The sequence below is a fragment of the Chelonia mydas genome, chromosome 26 (assembly GCF_015237465.2).
Source record: "Chelonia mydas isolate rCheMyd1 chromosome 26, rCheMyd1.pri.v2, whole genome shotgun sequence".
NCBI lineage: Eukaryota > Metazoa > Chordata > Testudines > Cheloniidae > Chelonia > Chelonia mydas.
The window spans coordinates 10420806-10438424 of record NC_057859.1 but is presented as its reverse complement, the minus strand read 5'-3'; the positions used below and the strand labels follow the sequence as shown (position 1 = coordinate 10438424).

The following is a 17619-nucleotide window of genomic DNA, read 5'->3' as shown; positions in this document are numbered from 1 at the left end:
TCAGGGTGGACTAAAGTGCTTACAACATATCAGGCCCAAAATTCAGATAAAGCAGTTTACCATGGTGTGGCATGTAGATATGGAATCACTGAAGTCACAACGCATATTTCTGTCCAGTGTTTCCCACACCTATGGCAAGATATAAAAGTTACAGGTCTCTGCAATTTTTTTCCATTTCATCCACAACTTCTTATTTTTATCCAAAAGAAAAATGAACACAGTTGTGAGTATATTTGTCCTTTATTGCAGTTGTAATTATTTTAAGAAGCTACTATTTATATAAAAATGTGAATTCTTTTTGACAAGCAAGAGTGTTCAGTGAAGTTAGCACTGTTTTGAGAATAATTATGTTTCATGTTTCATTTGCTGGTACAATAAGAAGGTACTGTCCTGCATTCTTTGTGCTGCAATAATCTCCTTGAAATCAGTGGGAATCATTCATTAACAAGGGATTCAGGACTGAGCCCAAATTTAAGCATGTTTCATTGCTAATTTTTGTTATAATTTTTCAGAGGAATCAAGAAATATGTTTGGAAGCAATCAGTGTAATTTTTGAATAGCAAGAAAAATGTAACTTCTCAAAACGAAAAGTATAGTGTTATTTTCTGAATGAAATCATTAAGAAAACTGAATTTACAAATTTTTTACACAGACAAAAGTATGAGAAATGTCTCAGACAAAGTCAGACAAGGAATGGCAAAATGCACATGAATATTACTGTCTGGTAGAAAATATTTAGCAAGTTTCATTTTTTAAATTTAGACTTTGGACTGGACTTTGTAATATTTTATCTCGTAAAATAGGCCTCAAGCAAATATGGGAATCTAGGAAATGCCGTACGAGATCTGACCTGTGGTCATAGTTGTACCATATCTCAGACAGTGACCAGCACCAGATTTTTCCAGAGGAAGGTACAAGAATTAGGGCAATTAGGGAATCATCAACCCACCAGATATTAATATCCCAAATTCAGTGGGAGATCAAAATCTGGATATGCTTATCGTTCCAATGGAAAGGAGCAGGGATTTTTAGTTGTAAAGTTTTTTAGAGACCATCTAAAAGTTTTTGCTTGTTTTTGTTAATGCATATTTAATGTCAATGACTAACATTCTGGAGGAAGAAAGTGTTTGTTAAATACCTTCTTCCCTTCGGCTGAGGCGTGAGAGCTGATGTACTTTGAGACCCCACCAACAGGTCCTCCAACAAAACTAGGGAACAGTAGGTTTGGGGTTCCTAATATTTCTAAGACAAAAACACAAGTATCAAAACAATCACAAAGTAGATAGCCAGATAGCTAGATAGATTCTGTAATACCATAAAAAAGTAAACAAGTTCACAAGTAGAATTCTTTTAAAATTTCTTTTTGGGTTCCCTTTAAGATTAAGCAGTTTTCATAAACTTTCACAGTGATACAAGCAAAATGAAACGTAACCAGGAGAAACTTACAATTGGAAAATGTAATTATTTTCAGATAATCCACTTGCAGTGCAAAGTGGATCATTTTTCAAGCCTTGGGAATAAAATAGCATACCTTGATTCATTAATTCTGCAAGCTCTGAGTTTTGGCCTGGACTCTGTCCATGTGTCATGGTGGTTTTTAGTGTTTCTATTGCATATGAATGCTGTTATTTCTTTTTCAGGCTACAGTAATTGCTGTGCTGGGAGTCTTTTGGACTCAAGCTTTTTCATATGAAGTAAGTAGACTGCCAATGCTTTGTACTGCCTAGTATTCATTTGCAATGCATTAGGTCCCTGGAGAAATGGGATAACCAGGAAGAAAAGGCACTGAGGAAATTAATAAAATGCTTATTGCTGAGCACAAAGGAAAAGGTAATCTTTGCCAAACCAGACAATCCTATAAATTAAGGAGCCAATCCTGCTACTCAGGAAGAACTCCCATTGACACTTGCCTGAGGAAGGATTGTTAGATAAGGCCCTGAAGAAGAAAAAGACGTGTGAGGTCACCTCCTTCCATCCCACTAAATCAGTTCAGGATTATTCCCTACAGTATAGATATTTGCAAGCGCAACACTTCCTAGGCAAAAATAAGTCACAATCCAATAGATCTCGCCATGAAGAAATTATTGCTGCTTTATACAGCCTAAATAATTGTGTTCACTTTATAAACCATTGTTCCTGGTTATCTCCCTTCTAAAAAATGTCTCCCCTTTCTTAATATTTCACCATGTCATATATAGATAGTATCTCCCTTCTTAATCATCCCTTAGTGAAGCAAGATTCAGCAGGCCTGATTCTTCTTTACAGTAAGGCGCCTTTACACCACTCTGGTAGCATAAAGGGGCCTTGTACGGCCAAAGTGATGCAAAAGGGCCATACCGTAAATAAAAATCACACTCATTTTAATTCTTTGACTTCATTAGCCCGGGAATCATAACAGGTATAATACTGTATTTTATGTTGCACTTTTCAGATGAGTGAAAAAGGTGACTATCGCATATTTTGTGTTTTGTACTCAGATCTATAGCCTCCCAGGAACAAACGGTGACTATGTCCAGCAAACCGTGACTATTAGCAATGAACTTCATATTGCTGATATCCATGTCCATGCTGGGTTGTGCTCCTCTGATACCATTTTTGACTACAAACATGTAAGTGAAATCAAGAATCTGTCTTGGCTTAAAATCATCTCAATGTTTTTTTTTTCTTTTTAAACACAGTAAACTAGCTTGATACCTCTTCTTCCTCCTTGTGAATAATCCTTAAACAATGTCTATTTTAGTCATCCATCTCTTTGGTTTCTTCATATGTCTATGCAATGCAACAGAAATACAAAACGAAGAAAAGATAAAGTTTGCCCTTAGAACTGTACATAGACATAAACAAGGAGATATAAATTCTGTTCCTAGTTACAATGGTGTGACTGCAGAGTAACTCCATGACTTCACTCTGCATTTACACCGTTGTAGCTCAGAGCAAAATTTGGCCCAGCATACAAAGAGAAGATTAACAACTGGGTGGCAGTAACTATTTTCAAATTAGAAACCTGCTTTTCTATATCACAGGGATACATTGCTACCAGGCTGTTTTCCCGGAGGGCCTGCTTTATCTTGAAAATGGAGAAAGGATATATCCCAGAGCTGAAAGAAATTGGACGGCTTGCTTACGAGAAACAGGTAATTCTCTGAAGTATTATGTACTATATACAAGCAAGTCACGTTAGAGAGGTGGTGTGATGGAAATAAAGGGTACTGCCATCTGGAATACTCTCTGTTCTTAGGAGTCTTTCTTATTAGACTGGTGATAACAAAACAGAGACTTTGATACTACAGTGATGCACTCACTAAAGATAATTGTGCCTGCAAAACTGAACATCTGGCCATCAGTTTACGTGGGCCAAACCATGAAGTTCCTATACAGGCAAAACTTTCATTGAAATCAATAGGGATTTTGCTTGAGTGGGAATTTCAGAATTCGGCCTCTTTTTGACAGGTGAACAGTAACATATTCATAGCAAAATTACTTAATATATTTATAATAACTGTACAGATTAGGAGGGTGAACATGGAAAACAAAGTGAAAGCTGTCAAAGTGCAAAACTATATAGCTGTTCTATATTATTATTAATCATTATTAAGTATTTGATTAACGCAGTTCATTTTTGCTTTGTGTATACAATACTCTTCAGTGAACTTTGTGACTATTTCCTTCTTTGTAATTAACAATCTGTTACTTATTTAGATGATGCTTTGTATGTGGCTAGAGAAAATTTGTTAGAGGTGCATGGGTTTTCTCACAAGGATGTTACAGAAGATTAAGGAATAAGATGTATTGCTAACTATATTTTAATATTTTCTCCTTTAAGATGATGAACAAGATGTTTTCCCCAAAACGCCTGTGGGTGCAATATGAACCCAGTGATTCTATATTTGGTGAAATCAAGGAGTGGTTGATCTTTGGTAAACCCATTGAGAAACTCTGCAAAGGTGTGCCTGTCTACAAGGTTCGCAAGGTTGAAGGTGAGTAATAAGACTGAAACCAAATTCTTTAGAAGGCGCTGAGTCTTAAAGAAGCTAATTTTCCTAGTTCTATCTCTGGTTCTGATGTGAGCCATAGTTCCTGAGCACCTCACAATCTTTAGCATATTTCCTTGGGATCTAGAGCAGTGTTAATATCCCCCATTTTATCGATTGGTAACTAAGGCAGAGAAAGGCTAAAGGCGGAATGCTCAAAATGAGTGAGGATAACTCCTTTTGAGCATCCTACTTTAAGTGATTTGCCCAAGGTCACACAGGAAGTCTCTGGCGGAGCAGGAATTAAACCAGGTCTCCCAAGTCCAAGGTTAATACCCTAATCACTGTACTGTCCTCCCTCTCTTGCTGAATATAAAATGACAGCTTGGGCTCATCTGTGCTAAAGCAATTCTGCATTCCACAATTTAGTAACGAGATGGATTTGCTGGAGTGGTGGCCCAGGATCTGTCTTGCAAAGCAGACAAAGGTAGCACTTTCTGGAGCCCCTATTGCTGGTCCTCCATTACACCCTGCTGCTGGCATAGAGGGTGTGGCCATGGGAAGGGGGAGAGAGCCAAGATTCTTTTGTTCTCTAATGATCCCCTGCCATTTTAATGGCTATAGTAGGTCTAACTTATGCCAGAGCACTAGTTTGACACATGGCTGGCCCAGGACCAAAAGCACAGAAAGGTGGCTTAAAGCCACATTTGCATGTCCCCCATTTGAGTTGCACCATAAGAGTCTGATCCAACTCCCACACAAATCAATTGGAGTCTCAAATGTGTGTTGGACTGGACCCTAACTGACAATCAGGTCCTGTACCTGTACTTTTTTTTTTTTTTGCTTGATTTTGGAGAATTGTCATTGAAAATATATTTTGTGTCCTTGTTTCCTGTTTAGGTGCCATAAGAGCTGGTGGCTGTGCTAAGGCAGGAATCCTGGGCATTTTGGGCATTTCAGTCTGCGGAAAGATCAGTGTTTAGACGTAACCCTGGCAGTGCCATTGCTTGAAATGGGCTTATTATTTTCCAGGTGCTTTCATTCTTTGTAAGCCATGAGCAACGTTATTAAATTGAGATCAATCTCATTGTTCCACATAATCAGCCTCTCTCGCAAACTATGATCTACCAATAAAAGAATGAAACATTCCCCCTGCCTTGGTTTTCTTTTGCAAAACAAGCAGCACACAACTAAATGAATCCCCTCTCCTCTTATTTTTGTGCTTGTATGCTTCCCTCCAAAGCAAAATAAAGCTGTCCTTGTTCCATTCATCTGTTCAGCATGCAATGTGACATACATAATATGAGCTCAACCTTGCAGGGTTTTTTACAAACAAAACTCCCCAGTGAAGTCAGCACCTAGATACATCAGTGACTAGCACTCCATAAATGTGATGGCTAGGGATCAGTAGATAGATAGATAGATAGATAGATATCATCCAAACTAGCAGCCACATCTTTAATACTTCAGAACTCCTTTTAGGATGTTTTATTTAAACGTTACTTTTAGAGATGGGTCTGAACCAAAACCCCAGACCTTAACATTCTCAAACTTTGAGAAAGTTTAGATCTGGAAGTTTACATTCAGCCCCTATCTTTATTGTCAGATGAACCAAACATTGAATGTGAACACCATCCCAACTTGGGAAAAGTTTGGATGGGACACTTTGTTTTGCAGTGCATTTCAGGTTCCTCACTGACTTAGACTGCAGTTTTCAAAGGGGCCTAGGTCAAATGGAATTGGCTACCTAAATTACTTACAGCATTTGAAATCTCACCATCATTTATCATCTTTATTATTATTAATAATAATTGTTTGTGTTGTAGTAGCAACTAGGACCCTAGTCAAGGACCAGGTGCTGGGTGCTGTACAAACACAGAACAAAAAGATATGTGCCCCAAAAAGCTTACTTCCCGGATTCCCTTTCCTCAGCACCAATTATAAAAGCTGTGCCAATTGCTAAAGGCACTTCAGATGTTTTCCCAGAGGGCAGCTTGCAAGGGGAACTGAATGACGCAAGGTAGCATAGCATAGCTGCAGCCCTGTCTCTTAGATTTCAGTGCGGGAATTAATGTTTGGGAGGAATGCATATTTTAGAGTTGGAAAATGCAGCCTACTGAGCCTTGAAGGACTGCCAGTGAGCAGAGCATACTTATAAGTCCAGGGAATTGGATAATTTCCTAACCTAGTTATTTTCAAATCTGGCTGCTTATCAAACCATCTGTCACTTATTAAAGGAGCATTTTATCTTCTTATGATGAAACTGTTCTGTTAGACAAATTAATTCTATTCACAACAGGCTGCAGGTCTTTGGTGATCCGGAAAAATGTACCTGGAGGGTTCAAGGCTGGCAATTAAATCTAGGAATATTTGTGTGTGTGTCTCCAAGAGATAGGATTTTGTATTTAATAATATTTTACTGTGAACTCAGTGCTGGTGAAAAGTGCAGGATTGACAGTCTTGGAATGCAAGGTCCTCTATTGATCCACAGAAGAGGTACAGCCTGAGAAAACTTCCCCGTCTTGTCCTGCCAAAGTGCCTCAACATTGCTTTGAAAGTACCACCTGGAAGGCTGAGAAGATAGTTCATTCTCCACTCACGCTTTCGGCTGTCTCCTGAGGGTGCCATTAAGAGGAGCAATTCAGTTGGTGGGATTTGTAATGTGGATAGCTGTACTTCAGAAACTGGCCTGGGACCGGTGTTGGGTGAGAAATGGTCTTCCCGCCCTATGACAATTTTCCAAGATTTTGAAAAAATTTCCTACCCCAAATCAGGACAAAAAGTACAAATCTTGAAAATTGTCATGAACTGACAAAACAAAAACAAACAAACAAACAAACAAAAAAAACCAGTTCAGGTTAATTGAAACATTTTTCTTAGATAAATTCTAAATGTTTTATTTCAATTTTGAACTTTTTAAACCCTTTTTTGTCTACATTTGCTAAAATTTGTAACTGAAAGTCACTTCAACAAGAAAAACTAAAACTTTTCATTTCAAAAGTCAAAACTTTTCATTTCAACAAATTTGAAACTTTTTTTGCCAAAAAAATTTCAAATTGGGAGATTCATCGAAACTGTCCCTATTTCACAAACAGTTTTGTTGTTGACAAATAGGCATTTTTCAGTAAGAAAAGTTTCAGTGGAAAATTCCCAACCATCTCTAACTGGGACCTTCCACTTGTTTTACACAGGCCATGAAACAGCCTCCAAATGTTAATTATATGTGTTTATCACCACTGACAGAGACTGTCTTTGAACTGATAATGTAGATGTGAAAGTCCACTACATATTCCCAAGTCCTTGAGCCATCCAGTCACCTAAAGACATAGAAACTGGTTGTCTCTATTAATTTAGGCTTTATTACACTGGATCTTCAATCTATAAGTCTCTGGTTATGTTGCTCAGGTTTAAAATCTGTTATGGTGCTAAAACTGAAAAAAGCCCTTAGGGAACTATCCTGCACAGTCCCCTAAGATATGTGCTGGATGCACAAAAATAATAGATAGATAGATAGATAGATATTAGTCTAGGATTATTATTTAATAAAAAAGTGTTTTAAAATCATTAATTTGCATTTATCTGGTTATCTTAATCTGAATTTGACTGTATAACTGGGTTTGTATTTTTACTGCCTGTATTTTTACTCCCTGTAAGACTCCCAGGCTGTTACAACTGGCAAACCCACTACTGCTGGAAGGCTAGTGCTGTGAAAGTGAAAGGGCTGTGGGCTGCTGCAGTTCTCCTAACAAAACGACATCAAACCTGTGTCTGTGGCTCTCCTTGGATTTAGGTCTATATCAATACACAGGTCCTCTCTCATTATACTTTGTGGCCAATATTTTTGCAGCAAGGCAGAGAACGAAAAGCAGAACAAGGCAGCAGTGTGGGGCATGACACTAACTTGGTGTTTTAACCTCCAGCCAATATCCTTTTTACTAAACTCTGAGAGGAAAAAGGGAGAGTCAGGCACAATCCCTTTCATGAAAGCACTTTATTTAACAGTTGGAGGCCAGACTTAAAATCAAACAATGGAAAGTCTGAAATGGTGTATTTCTAAAAATAGAACAAAAGAGACAGATAAGGTGAAGAGAGAATAAAAAACCCAAAGCAATGGGGATCCTGAATGATGACCAACAGCAAAGCTTAGCAACCTGAGATGTTGTCACACAGGTAAATGCCCAACAAGCCCAGAATTCCAGAATCAACACAGCTTTGAGACTCAAACAATAGGGCTCCTCCTTTAAGGGAAAAAGAAAAGATGAGAGATGGTTAGAATATAACGAGATACTTCAGAGATCAATTAATTATACTGCTTAGTGAGAACGTTGCTTCCGACAGCAGCTGAACAATGCCCTAGAAATACACGTTTCTCTAGCCCATTACCAATCTCATCCAGTCCCCATTGCATGCAATAATCTACATTCTCCTTTTTCATGCATTATCATGTTCTAAACACTCAGGCAAAAGTGCTCACCCTGATCCTGTTGTGTGTAGTACGTAGGGACTCCTTTACAGAGTATGTTAATGGACCTTCCAAACTGGGCAACATTCCTGATGCGGGTCTTGGTGATCGAAAATCTCAGGAAAGGTGGTAGTGGCATACTCTTGGCTGGCTATACCATAGCAGAATGTGCACAATGCAATCGATAGGCATCCTTAAGATATGTGTGAGTGTTCATTTGTGTCACCTGGATGTCTGGCCTTGACCCAGGAAAGCATCTTTACGACAGAGGGTTGAAAATGTTCGATCAAAATTGCTTTCTGGCTGAAAACTGAGTTTTGGACTCAACAAAATTTTTCATGAAAAGCATCTCCTTTCTGCCAAAAAAATTTGGCATTTTGCTTAAAAATTGAACACCTGAAAACTGAAAGCTTTTGGCTGAAAGCCAAAAACATTTTACCCCGAAACCAAAAGGTTTTGGACAACATTTTTCAGTTTTGGTTTTTCAAAAAAAAGTTGAAATTCTCGACAAAAAAGAAACCAATTTTCCATCCAGCTCTAACCTTTGTGCAGATCAGCACTTATGGCTGTCATTAATTTTAAGCACATGTTTAAGTCTCCTTAGAGTCAATTTACCAATACTTTTGTGACTTCTGAATAGAATTTTGAATGATTTTACTCACAACTATTCTCATTTTTGTTTTGTGGGCAATTGAGTAAGTGGAGATTTGTCTGTATCAAAACAAATTTTGCCACAGGGTGACTGACCCCTTTAAAGGGAAATAGAGTCAGCCCCATCTGTACCATAATTAACTGCATCCCGGCCTGAATGGGCAGGACTAACGGGGTCTGGTGTTCATATGGTCAACACTTGGACCTCATAATAAAAAGGTTTAAGGGAACCAAGTCAGGAGCTGGCTGTGGAGGAAAGTAGTCACTCTGGGTTGTAGCTGGAGACCTGAGCCACAGGAGTGGCACTAACTCCTGGAACAAGAAACCCCACTCCAAGGTGCCAGTCCTGGGGGTGATACTCCGTAACAGCAACAGGGAGCTGGAAAAGAGCCCAAGAGGGACAAGAGACCCAGGCCTGGAGAGGGGCAGAAGAAGCTTTTCACGGATGTGAGTGAGAGAAGACTCAGGCCCAATATATGGAATACAATACCACATCAACCCAGATTGCCATGCTTTTCTGTCCCATTGAGCATTTTAGAGAGCGTGGATGTGATTCTCCCCTCTTTTACACCAGTTTTAAACTGATGCGACTTCACTGAATTTAAGAGCTATGGACTCAACCTTTCTCCCGCTGATCCCAGTGGCAAAACTCCCATTGACTTCAGTAGGAGCTGGATTGTGCCCTGTTTCTAAAAGAGTTTGTTTTGACTAACATTTCCTCATATGTCTTGACCTCTCACCTTCTGGTCCTTGAACTTGCTGAGTTTCTCCAGACTTGGGAATGCATCTTTATTCATCTTTGCAACAATGTAAGCCCTCTTGTTGAACAGCCCGCTAGCAAAAAGTTCCTTTAAAACAAAGAAGAAACTGCTGACATGTATATTGCATAACATCGATGTGAATGATTACTTATCTGATTCTGTGTAGCAGCTTTTTAACTAAAACATTGCTCCTGTGACAAAAGTGCTGTATCTTTTTTGCCTTAATCTCCTTCTGTTTTACTCTTTGCTACTTTATGTCTATGTATGAATCAAATTTCATGGAGCCAAAAGATTCCAAAGTTCTTTCCAAATGGATATGCCAACTATATGGAAGTTATTTCACCTGCCATTAAAATGTAGCCATCACTGGAATAAAATAAAACGGGTCTTTAACTGCTAATAGCAACACTACAATAGCAGTTTAGGACAGGAAACAAATAAGAATACTACATCTAACCGAATTAAAGAAAAAGGGAATTATCCCACTTGGAATTTTAATGTAAAAACAAATGCCATGGGATCTTTAATAACTCCAAGTGGTCGGAACCTCAATTTTATAGCTGATCTGAAAGTTGCACGTAATTCTCCAGGAATTCATTGTGCTGGAATATATTTTTGCAGATTTTTTAATTTATTGTTAACAACTTGCCTACATTAGAAGGTTGTACCAGAATAGTTAACATGATAAAATCCTTGTGTGGACATAGTTATATTGCTATAAAGGGGCTTTATACCAGTACAGTTATTTGTGTACAGGAAGAGGAATAAGCCATCCCAGTATACGGCACCTTTATACTGGGATAGCTGTTTCCACACAGGGGCGGTAATGATATAACTATTTTGGTTGAAAAAAAATCACACCCCGACAGAAATAGTTACACTGGTACAAAACTTCCAACCGACATGACTTGCATGTGTGCAATGTGCTGTCAGCCACAGACTGAAAACAACTTTGGATTAGGCTGTGCAAAGCCTGGGCATGTCCATGCAAGGGCTGATCAACCGCGGGCCCAAAGGATATAAAGCACAGATGTGTAAAATAAGGGGTGAAACGCTGATCCAGGGAAAACTGCATCCTTACATTTCAGGAGCCTGATCCAGAGCCCACTGATGTCCATGAGAATGTTTATATCGCCTTAAGTGGACTTTGGATGAGGCCGCAGAACAATAACTGATTAATAGCTGGGGTCAGGAATACATTTCTCCTTGGGATGTAGTAATTGACAAGTGGCTCCTATCGGTGAAGGAGGAGTAAGGAGTAAACCTCTGTCCATTCCAATATGTCAGCTGTGGTATATAGAGAGCAGCATGATACTGTGGATATGGCAATGCACCTGGAGTTCGCAATCCCAGATCCCACTGAAGTAGATGGGGATTTTGCCACATGCTTCAATGGAGCCAGGATTTCACCCCTGGGTTCCATCCTGGCTCTGCCACTGATTTTGCTTTGTGACCTTGAGCAAGTCACTTTCCCGCTCTGTGCCTTGGTTTCCTCATCAGTAAAACAGGGATACTGACATTTCCTTTCCATTTGCAGATCACTTTGGATGACAAGTGAGGTAAGCTCTCCATGTAATTATTAATACCCATGTTCTTAGTGTATCCTCACCTTGCTGTAGTCCCAGACTGCATCCCAAGCCTTCCAACCATTGTAGCTGTTGATTTGGCAGTGTGGACTTGGTTGTTGACGTTCACGTTCTGGTGGCTGTTTCCACCATCGTTTCCTTGGTTGTTTTCATTGACCGACTAAATGAAACAGAACGGCATGAATAAGAATGATACAGGTTCACTGCAGTCTCACCCAGGGCAAAACCCACCGGATTTCAATGGGAATTTGGTCTGAGTAAGGATTTTGGAACCTCATTAATAGAGTAAATATTGGGTCAAATGCTCCTGTGTCACAAATTGAAATGAGTATCAGAGGGGTAGCCGTGTTAGTCTGGATCTGTAAAAGCTGCAAAGAGTCCTGTGGCACCTTATAGACTAACAGACGTATTGGAGCATAAGCTTTCGTGGGTGAATACCCACTTCTTCAGATGCATGAGATGCAGCCAATTGAAATGAGTGGGTCTTGCCTGTGTAACTGTGTGAAGAATTTGGTCAGCTCTGCATAAGATTCTTTGCTCAACCTGTAGGTATCACCCATTAATATTAATGGGAATTATATTTATTCACTAAGGGTCAAATCCTCAGCCATGCCTGAATTGCTGGACATGGGGGGTGGGAAAGAAGCCTCTTCCCAAGCCACGAAGTAGCTGTGAGACGCAATGTATCAACCCGTTTCCCCATGCCCCACCATGCAGGAGCAACCACTATAAAATCCTCAGTCTTTGTGCATTCCCTTTTCTCCATCCTCTGCATTCTGCTGGACAGGGGGTCCCTGCAGAGGAGGCAGGGCTGATCCATGCTGGTGCCTGGTCTGTACCTCATCTCTTTGGGGTGACAGAAGCATGATGATGATGCTGTCAAGGGGCCTTTCATGGCCCTGGAAAAGATAGCAGTATTTACCTCTCCCTGCCAAATAATAGGTCAGTATGTGCCTCGGACACTTCATATTGTAATTTTAGGGGGAGGAAAGCCAGACCATAAATGAATACAAAGTACTTTAGATAACAGCAGGAAAACCTGCAGAGTCTCTAGGGAGCTGCCTATCAATTTGAATACTGCAGCACTGATTAAATCCCGTTGCACAAGATGAGTACTTTAGGTCAGATTCTAATCTCACAGATTCTAATCCCAGTGTGAATCTGGAGTGACTCTGCTCCAGTGTGTTTACTCCAGATTTACACCAGCATAAACATGATCAAAATTTGTCCATTTACTCTCCGGCTTGTCTTATCTAGATCAGAAGTATATTGTGGACTTTGCCCATTTCATGTTTTTTATTGTTTAAATATTAATTTTACAACTTGTTTTGATAAGCCCTGAACACAGAAAAGTACTTGCATCCACTTACATCGTCGGCCAGGGCCTGAGTCAGGCAGACTCCCAGGAGAGCACCAATGATTATCTGAAACAGAGACAAGTCATGCAAAGTAAAGCCATGGAATTTCTACACATTATGCAGCATCTCATAGACCATCACAAAGCAAAGAGTTCTTTCAAAATGACTCTAAGCTTGCTCTAATGTTGGAAGTGTTCGAGAGTAATACACATTCACATGGCTAAATAACCAGCTTTTAGAAATAATTAAGGGTGAAATTTGTCCCTGTGCAGAGAGACAGTAAAAGGCCTATGTATTGCTGAAATCTTATTTATGCATTCTTGTGAGGGCTTAAGTGGTGTATGGAACTTGTGAAGAATGTATGTCACCAGTAAGGCGATATTTTCAGAAGTAGTCTCTAATTTGGCTGCTTCCCTTTTTTAACATCTTGTCAGACGCTCAAATTGGACATTCAAAATTATTTATTATTTGTATTACAGTAGCGCATTAGGACCTCAATGTGGTAGGTCCTGTACAGGCTTATAGTGAGAGACAGTCCCTGTCCCAAAGAAGTTTAAGTCTTAGTAAGGGAGGCATCCAAAATTAGAGACCAGTTTTGAAACACTGAACCTTAGCAAGTCTACATTCTTAAGGCCAGCTCCTCAGCTGGTGTATATCTGCAAAGTTCCACTGAATCCAAAGCATGAGATTCTGGTCCCACTGAAGTCAGTGGGAATTTTGCGTCAATGTCAGTGGGGCTAGGATTTCATCTAAAGACTGGCTGTGCAAACCGATCAGAAGTCAAGCAGACCCAGCTGTCTGAAAGTTCCCCTTGCATAAGGGGACTCCATGGATGGTGTACAACTGTGGTACTAGTTCAATGCACCCCTGTGTATTCCCTGGCATAGGGATGATGGTGAGGAAGAGTGATGTGGCCAGAACTCCCTCCACTTCAGATTTTCCTAGGTGTCACAATGGTCCATTAAAGCCATAGAAACTAGTATACATTAGAGCAGCCCTGAGGCTGCTCTAAACTGGAGTGAGGAGTTGGGGACTAAACTGTCCCTAGCCAGCAGTGCAAGCTGCGAAGGTATCATAAAGCAACTTTTACTTCCCACCTCTCACCCTTCTTTGGCCCTGAAATGATCAGAGGATCAGGTCCTATTTCCATGTTTTTCTCTTTTCTGTTCCTCTTTCTTTTTAACATAGACTCAGACATAAACTAACATAATAATTATAATAGAATTAACAATTCCTGCAACCCAAGCATTTTAACCATTACTCACAGGTCAGGTTTTCTAAATCTTTTATCTTTTTTGTTGCTCTCCTCTGGACTCTCCACATCTTTCCTGAAGTGTGGTGCCCAGTATTGGACACAGTGCTCCAGCTGAGGCCAGCTGGTGTCTGGCCTTGGCACTGGTGCTCCAGCTATCTACCAGTGCTACAATATAAAATAATACAGAAGTATCATGTTACAATATTCATAACATTGGAATAATGTTGCAATACAGAATATACTATATTTGAATAACTGATACATTCACTTCATTCTCAGTATATATCCCATTAGTGTTTTTTTAATTATTACTGTGTGGTTATTCAATGTGGGCATCCAGGGAGGCATAAGGGCCAAATCTACCTACCGCTGAAATGGAGGGAAAAACACCGGTTGACTCTTGTAGAGCCAGGGTGTGGCCCAAGCAGTATAAATTCATAGCAGCATCCATGTCCATCTAAAAGCTGACTCTGGTCTCACACTGGTTCCACTGCCTTCAGTACAGTTACTCCAGATGTGTGAATCTAAACTCTTGTTGAGGAATTGTTTTGGGGAAGGAAGTTCTCTGGCCTGTGTTATGCAGGAGCTCAGACTAGATGATCACTGTGGTCCCTTCTGACTTTGGAATCTATGATCGATGCATCCATGAGGACATCAGTGACAAGCTGCGTGTAAAGGAGATCAGTCAGACATGCTGATTCTTAGGGGATGAGGTTTGGATGGCTCAAATGATTGTTAATAGAACACAGAACCCTTCACTTCAAAGGGTCTGATCCTTCGCAGCTTCACTCAGGTCAGTAATGATCACTCATAAGAATAATCTCATTGACTTTATGAGTGAGGATTACTCACGACACTAAATCTTGCAGGACCTGCCATTACCAGTTCAAATCCAGTCTTGTTTCAGGGTTCTATGTGAAATCAGCTGACAGTCCAATTCCTAGAGGTCAGGCATCTGTATTGCATAAATAACCACCACAGCTGCTACCATGGGCACCTTTGTTGGAAGTGTCAACACAGCACCTAAGTACTGAATGCACCAGGGGTCTGAACTGTTTGCCCCTGATGGTTCTGAGATACTAACTACCCATCTCAGATGATCACTCCCAGTTACGTTTGAGGCCCATTGGGAGGACAATGGAGGGGAAGCTTGTGTTGCTTCTGCACCTGCTCTAGAGATAACCAGATGACTTCAGTCTCTGCCAGTGTTCTCAGGGCTGCACCTTTTAAATTTACTACAAATATACTTTAATAAAATAGACTTGCTAATCCCTCGGGCTGATTAGAGCTAGATGCCCGGCATTGTAATGCCGTAAAAAAGCAGAGCAATTCCTTTACAATAATAATTTAATAGCCATCACACCGAAGGTAGAAAGCACCCATGAGTAACCTAATACCCATCACACTAAAGGTAGAAAATATACTTACTAGGGTCTTACATAGGCAAATCTCTGTTAGAAATTAGTGGCTTGAGTAAAGTGAGTAAAGATGTGGCCTATTGACTTCAATGGGAGCAGAGGGTATGTAGCACCTTGTAGGAGTCAGTCAGTACTTTTTGCAAGTTCAAGCCTATATAGCACTTTTCATCTTCAAAATGCTTCCCAAACGGTGTTGATGATGATCATAATTTATTACTGTAGTGCCTAAGGACCAATCCAGCCCATTGGGTTAGACCTTGTAAACCTGGTCCCTGCCTCAAAGAGCTTACAATCTAAACAGACAAGATGGCCATGGTGTGCGGCAAAGGGATATAACACACAAGCAGAGTGCAAATCTCATGTTAGTTCTATGTTTTGGGGGGAGTGGGTTTACTTAGGAAGGGATAGGCTTTAACTCTGTGCTCACAGCACCCAGGGGATTCATATAAGTGCACACAGTTATCCCCATCTATGCGATGGGGAAACTGAGGCAGGGAGATTAAGTGATTGCATCAAGTCTTTAGAGGAAGTCAGTGTCAGAGCTGGGATTAAAACTCAGGAGTTCCTAGTTCTATTTTCAGCCCAATACATCATGCCTCTCTCTCTCTCTCTCTGGCTTAAGTTTCTCCGTCTAATCATACTAAAATGAAAAGGGACACATTTTCATGGTGGCAGGGATACAGAGCCACAGCCCCCACCTTTTTAGAAGTGCCCCTCACAGAATCATGAATGGCAGAGGCAGACGAATAGCTCCCAGTTATAAGTAAACCAATGCAGTGCCGTGCAAGAAGATGCAGGCAGTGCAATGCACCATTGTTCATACATACTGTGTCCTGAGATGCTTTGCTGGATGAATCTGCTCTAAGCTGCAGGCTGAACGTTTTTGTTCGCACAGAGGGAGGCAAGATATTTGTAGTGCTCAGAAAGAATGTCTAGAGCGTGCGTGGTGCTGAAAGCCCTGAGAGCAATGGGCCGACCTGGGGAACGTCAGGGTGGAAATGGAATGATTGGAAGAGTGTTTCCCTTCAGCATATCTCCCCTGGATCAGAAGAGAAGTGAAGGAACAAGGTGGGGAGATTGTTAACGAGCACTATCGCCTCTCTCTGGAGCATTGTAGTGAGAGAAGCGCCTGACCTCTGCTCCCCAGCTATCTCGCTGGGGAGTTCCCCTGCAACCTCAGTATGGCTTTGTTCATTACTCTTTAGATTTTTTTTTCCTGAACTTTAAAATTACAGCAAGCAGTATCAATGACATTGCTTTGAAAGGTGCAAGGCCAAATTCACCGTCGGCTACGGTGCAAGCAGCATGACTGAAGTGAGTGGGGCATGAATCACTGCTGGCCTAGGCGGTCACAGCTCTGGTGAAGGCAGGGGAGCCAAATTTAGTGAGTGAGGTCCAGATCTGCAGAAGTATTTAGGCTCCTAACTTGCCTGTGGATCTCGATCAGTGGAGGTTGTTCCTCCTGACACCAGGGCTTCCGCCCTCCCACTTCCTGGATCCCAGTAGGACCAGGGCTGAATTTGGTTCAATTGAGCTGTGCCTGGTTATCCCAGCAGAGAATTTGACTCACCACAGCTGTTAATTACTGGTCAGACACTAGACTGGACTCTGTCTACCTGTGTTTTAATAGTGCGCTCATCTCTGCCCCCTCTGGATGCCTAGCAGGGTCTTTCACAGAGTAGTCAGAATTGCTGCGCATTCTGCATATTGTCACAGCCAAGACTTGAACCAGGCTGCCTCGAGGTGTCATCTCTGCCTGCAGATCCCTGGTGCAGGATCAGGGTTCAAGACAGTAAGAGCTGTGCTAATCTCACTGCATCTGACAGCTGCTCTTTGCCTGTTGTCCTGGAGGAGACAATGCAAGTGATAGTGGGATTATGAGAGACACAGCAGGAAACTGAAATAGTGCAAACCCATTGTTACAATTTTAACATGAAATGTTATTGCTTTTGTTTAAAAAAATGGATTTACAGCACAGCTGATAATGTGTGCACAATCACACGGCACATCTGAATAAGTGACCTATCTGCCGTATGTTGCAATTCACAAGTGCCCGCCGGATAGCAGATACATATTCCCGAAGGGCTTGGTCCTGCTTTCCTTTCTCCTATTAATGGGAGTTTTGCCTGAATGAGAAGTTCAGGAGTAGGGCCTAAA

The 17619-nt window shown here is 40.8% G+C and overlaps 1 protein-coding gene and 1 pseudogene across 1 annotated transcript; one reads left to right on the top strand and one right to left on the bottom strand.

Moving 5' to 3' along the window:
- Positions 1 to 211: 211 nt before the first annotated feature.
- GKN2 (gastrokine 2) lies at positions 212 to 4156 on the top strand. Its single transcript, XM_007065476.3, has 5 exons — positions 212 to 223; positions 1641 to 1694; positions 2478 to 2609; positions 3024 to 3134; positions 3824 to 4156. Exons 1-5 carry the CDS (start codon positions 212 to 214, stop codon positions 3983 to 3985), a joined length of 471 nt encoding a protein of 156 aa, XP_007065538.3. The 3' UTR covers positions 3986 to 4156.
- A 5190-nt stretch (positions 4157 to 9346) lies between these two features.
- Positions 9347 to 14495, bottom strand: LOC114020770 (annotated as a pseudogene).
- Between the last annotated feature and the right edge of the window lie 3124 nt (positions 14496 to 17619).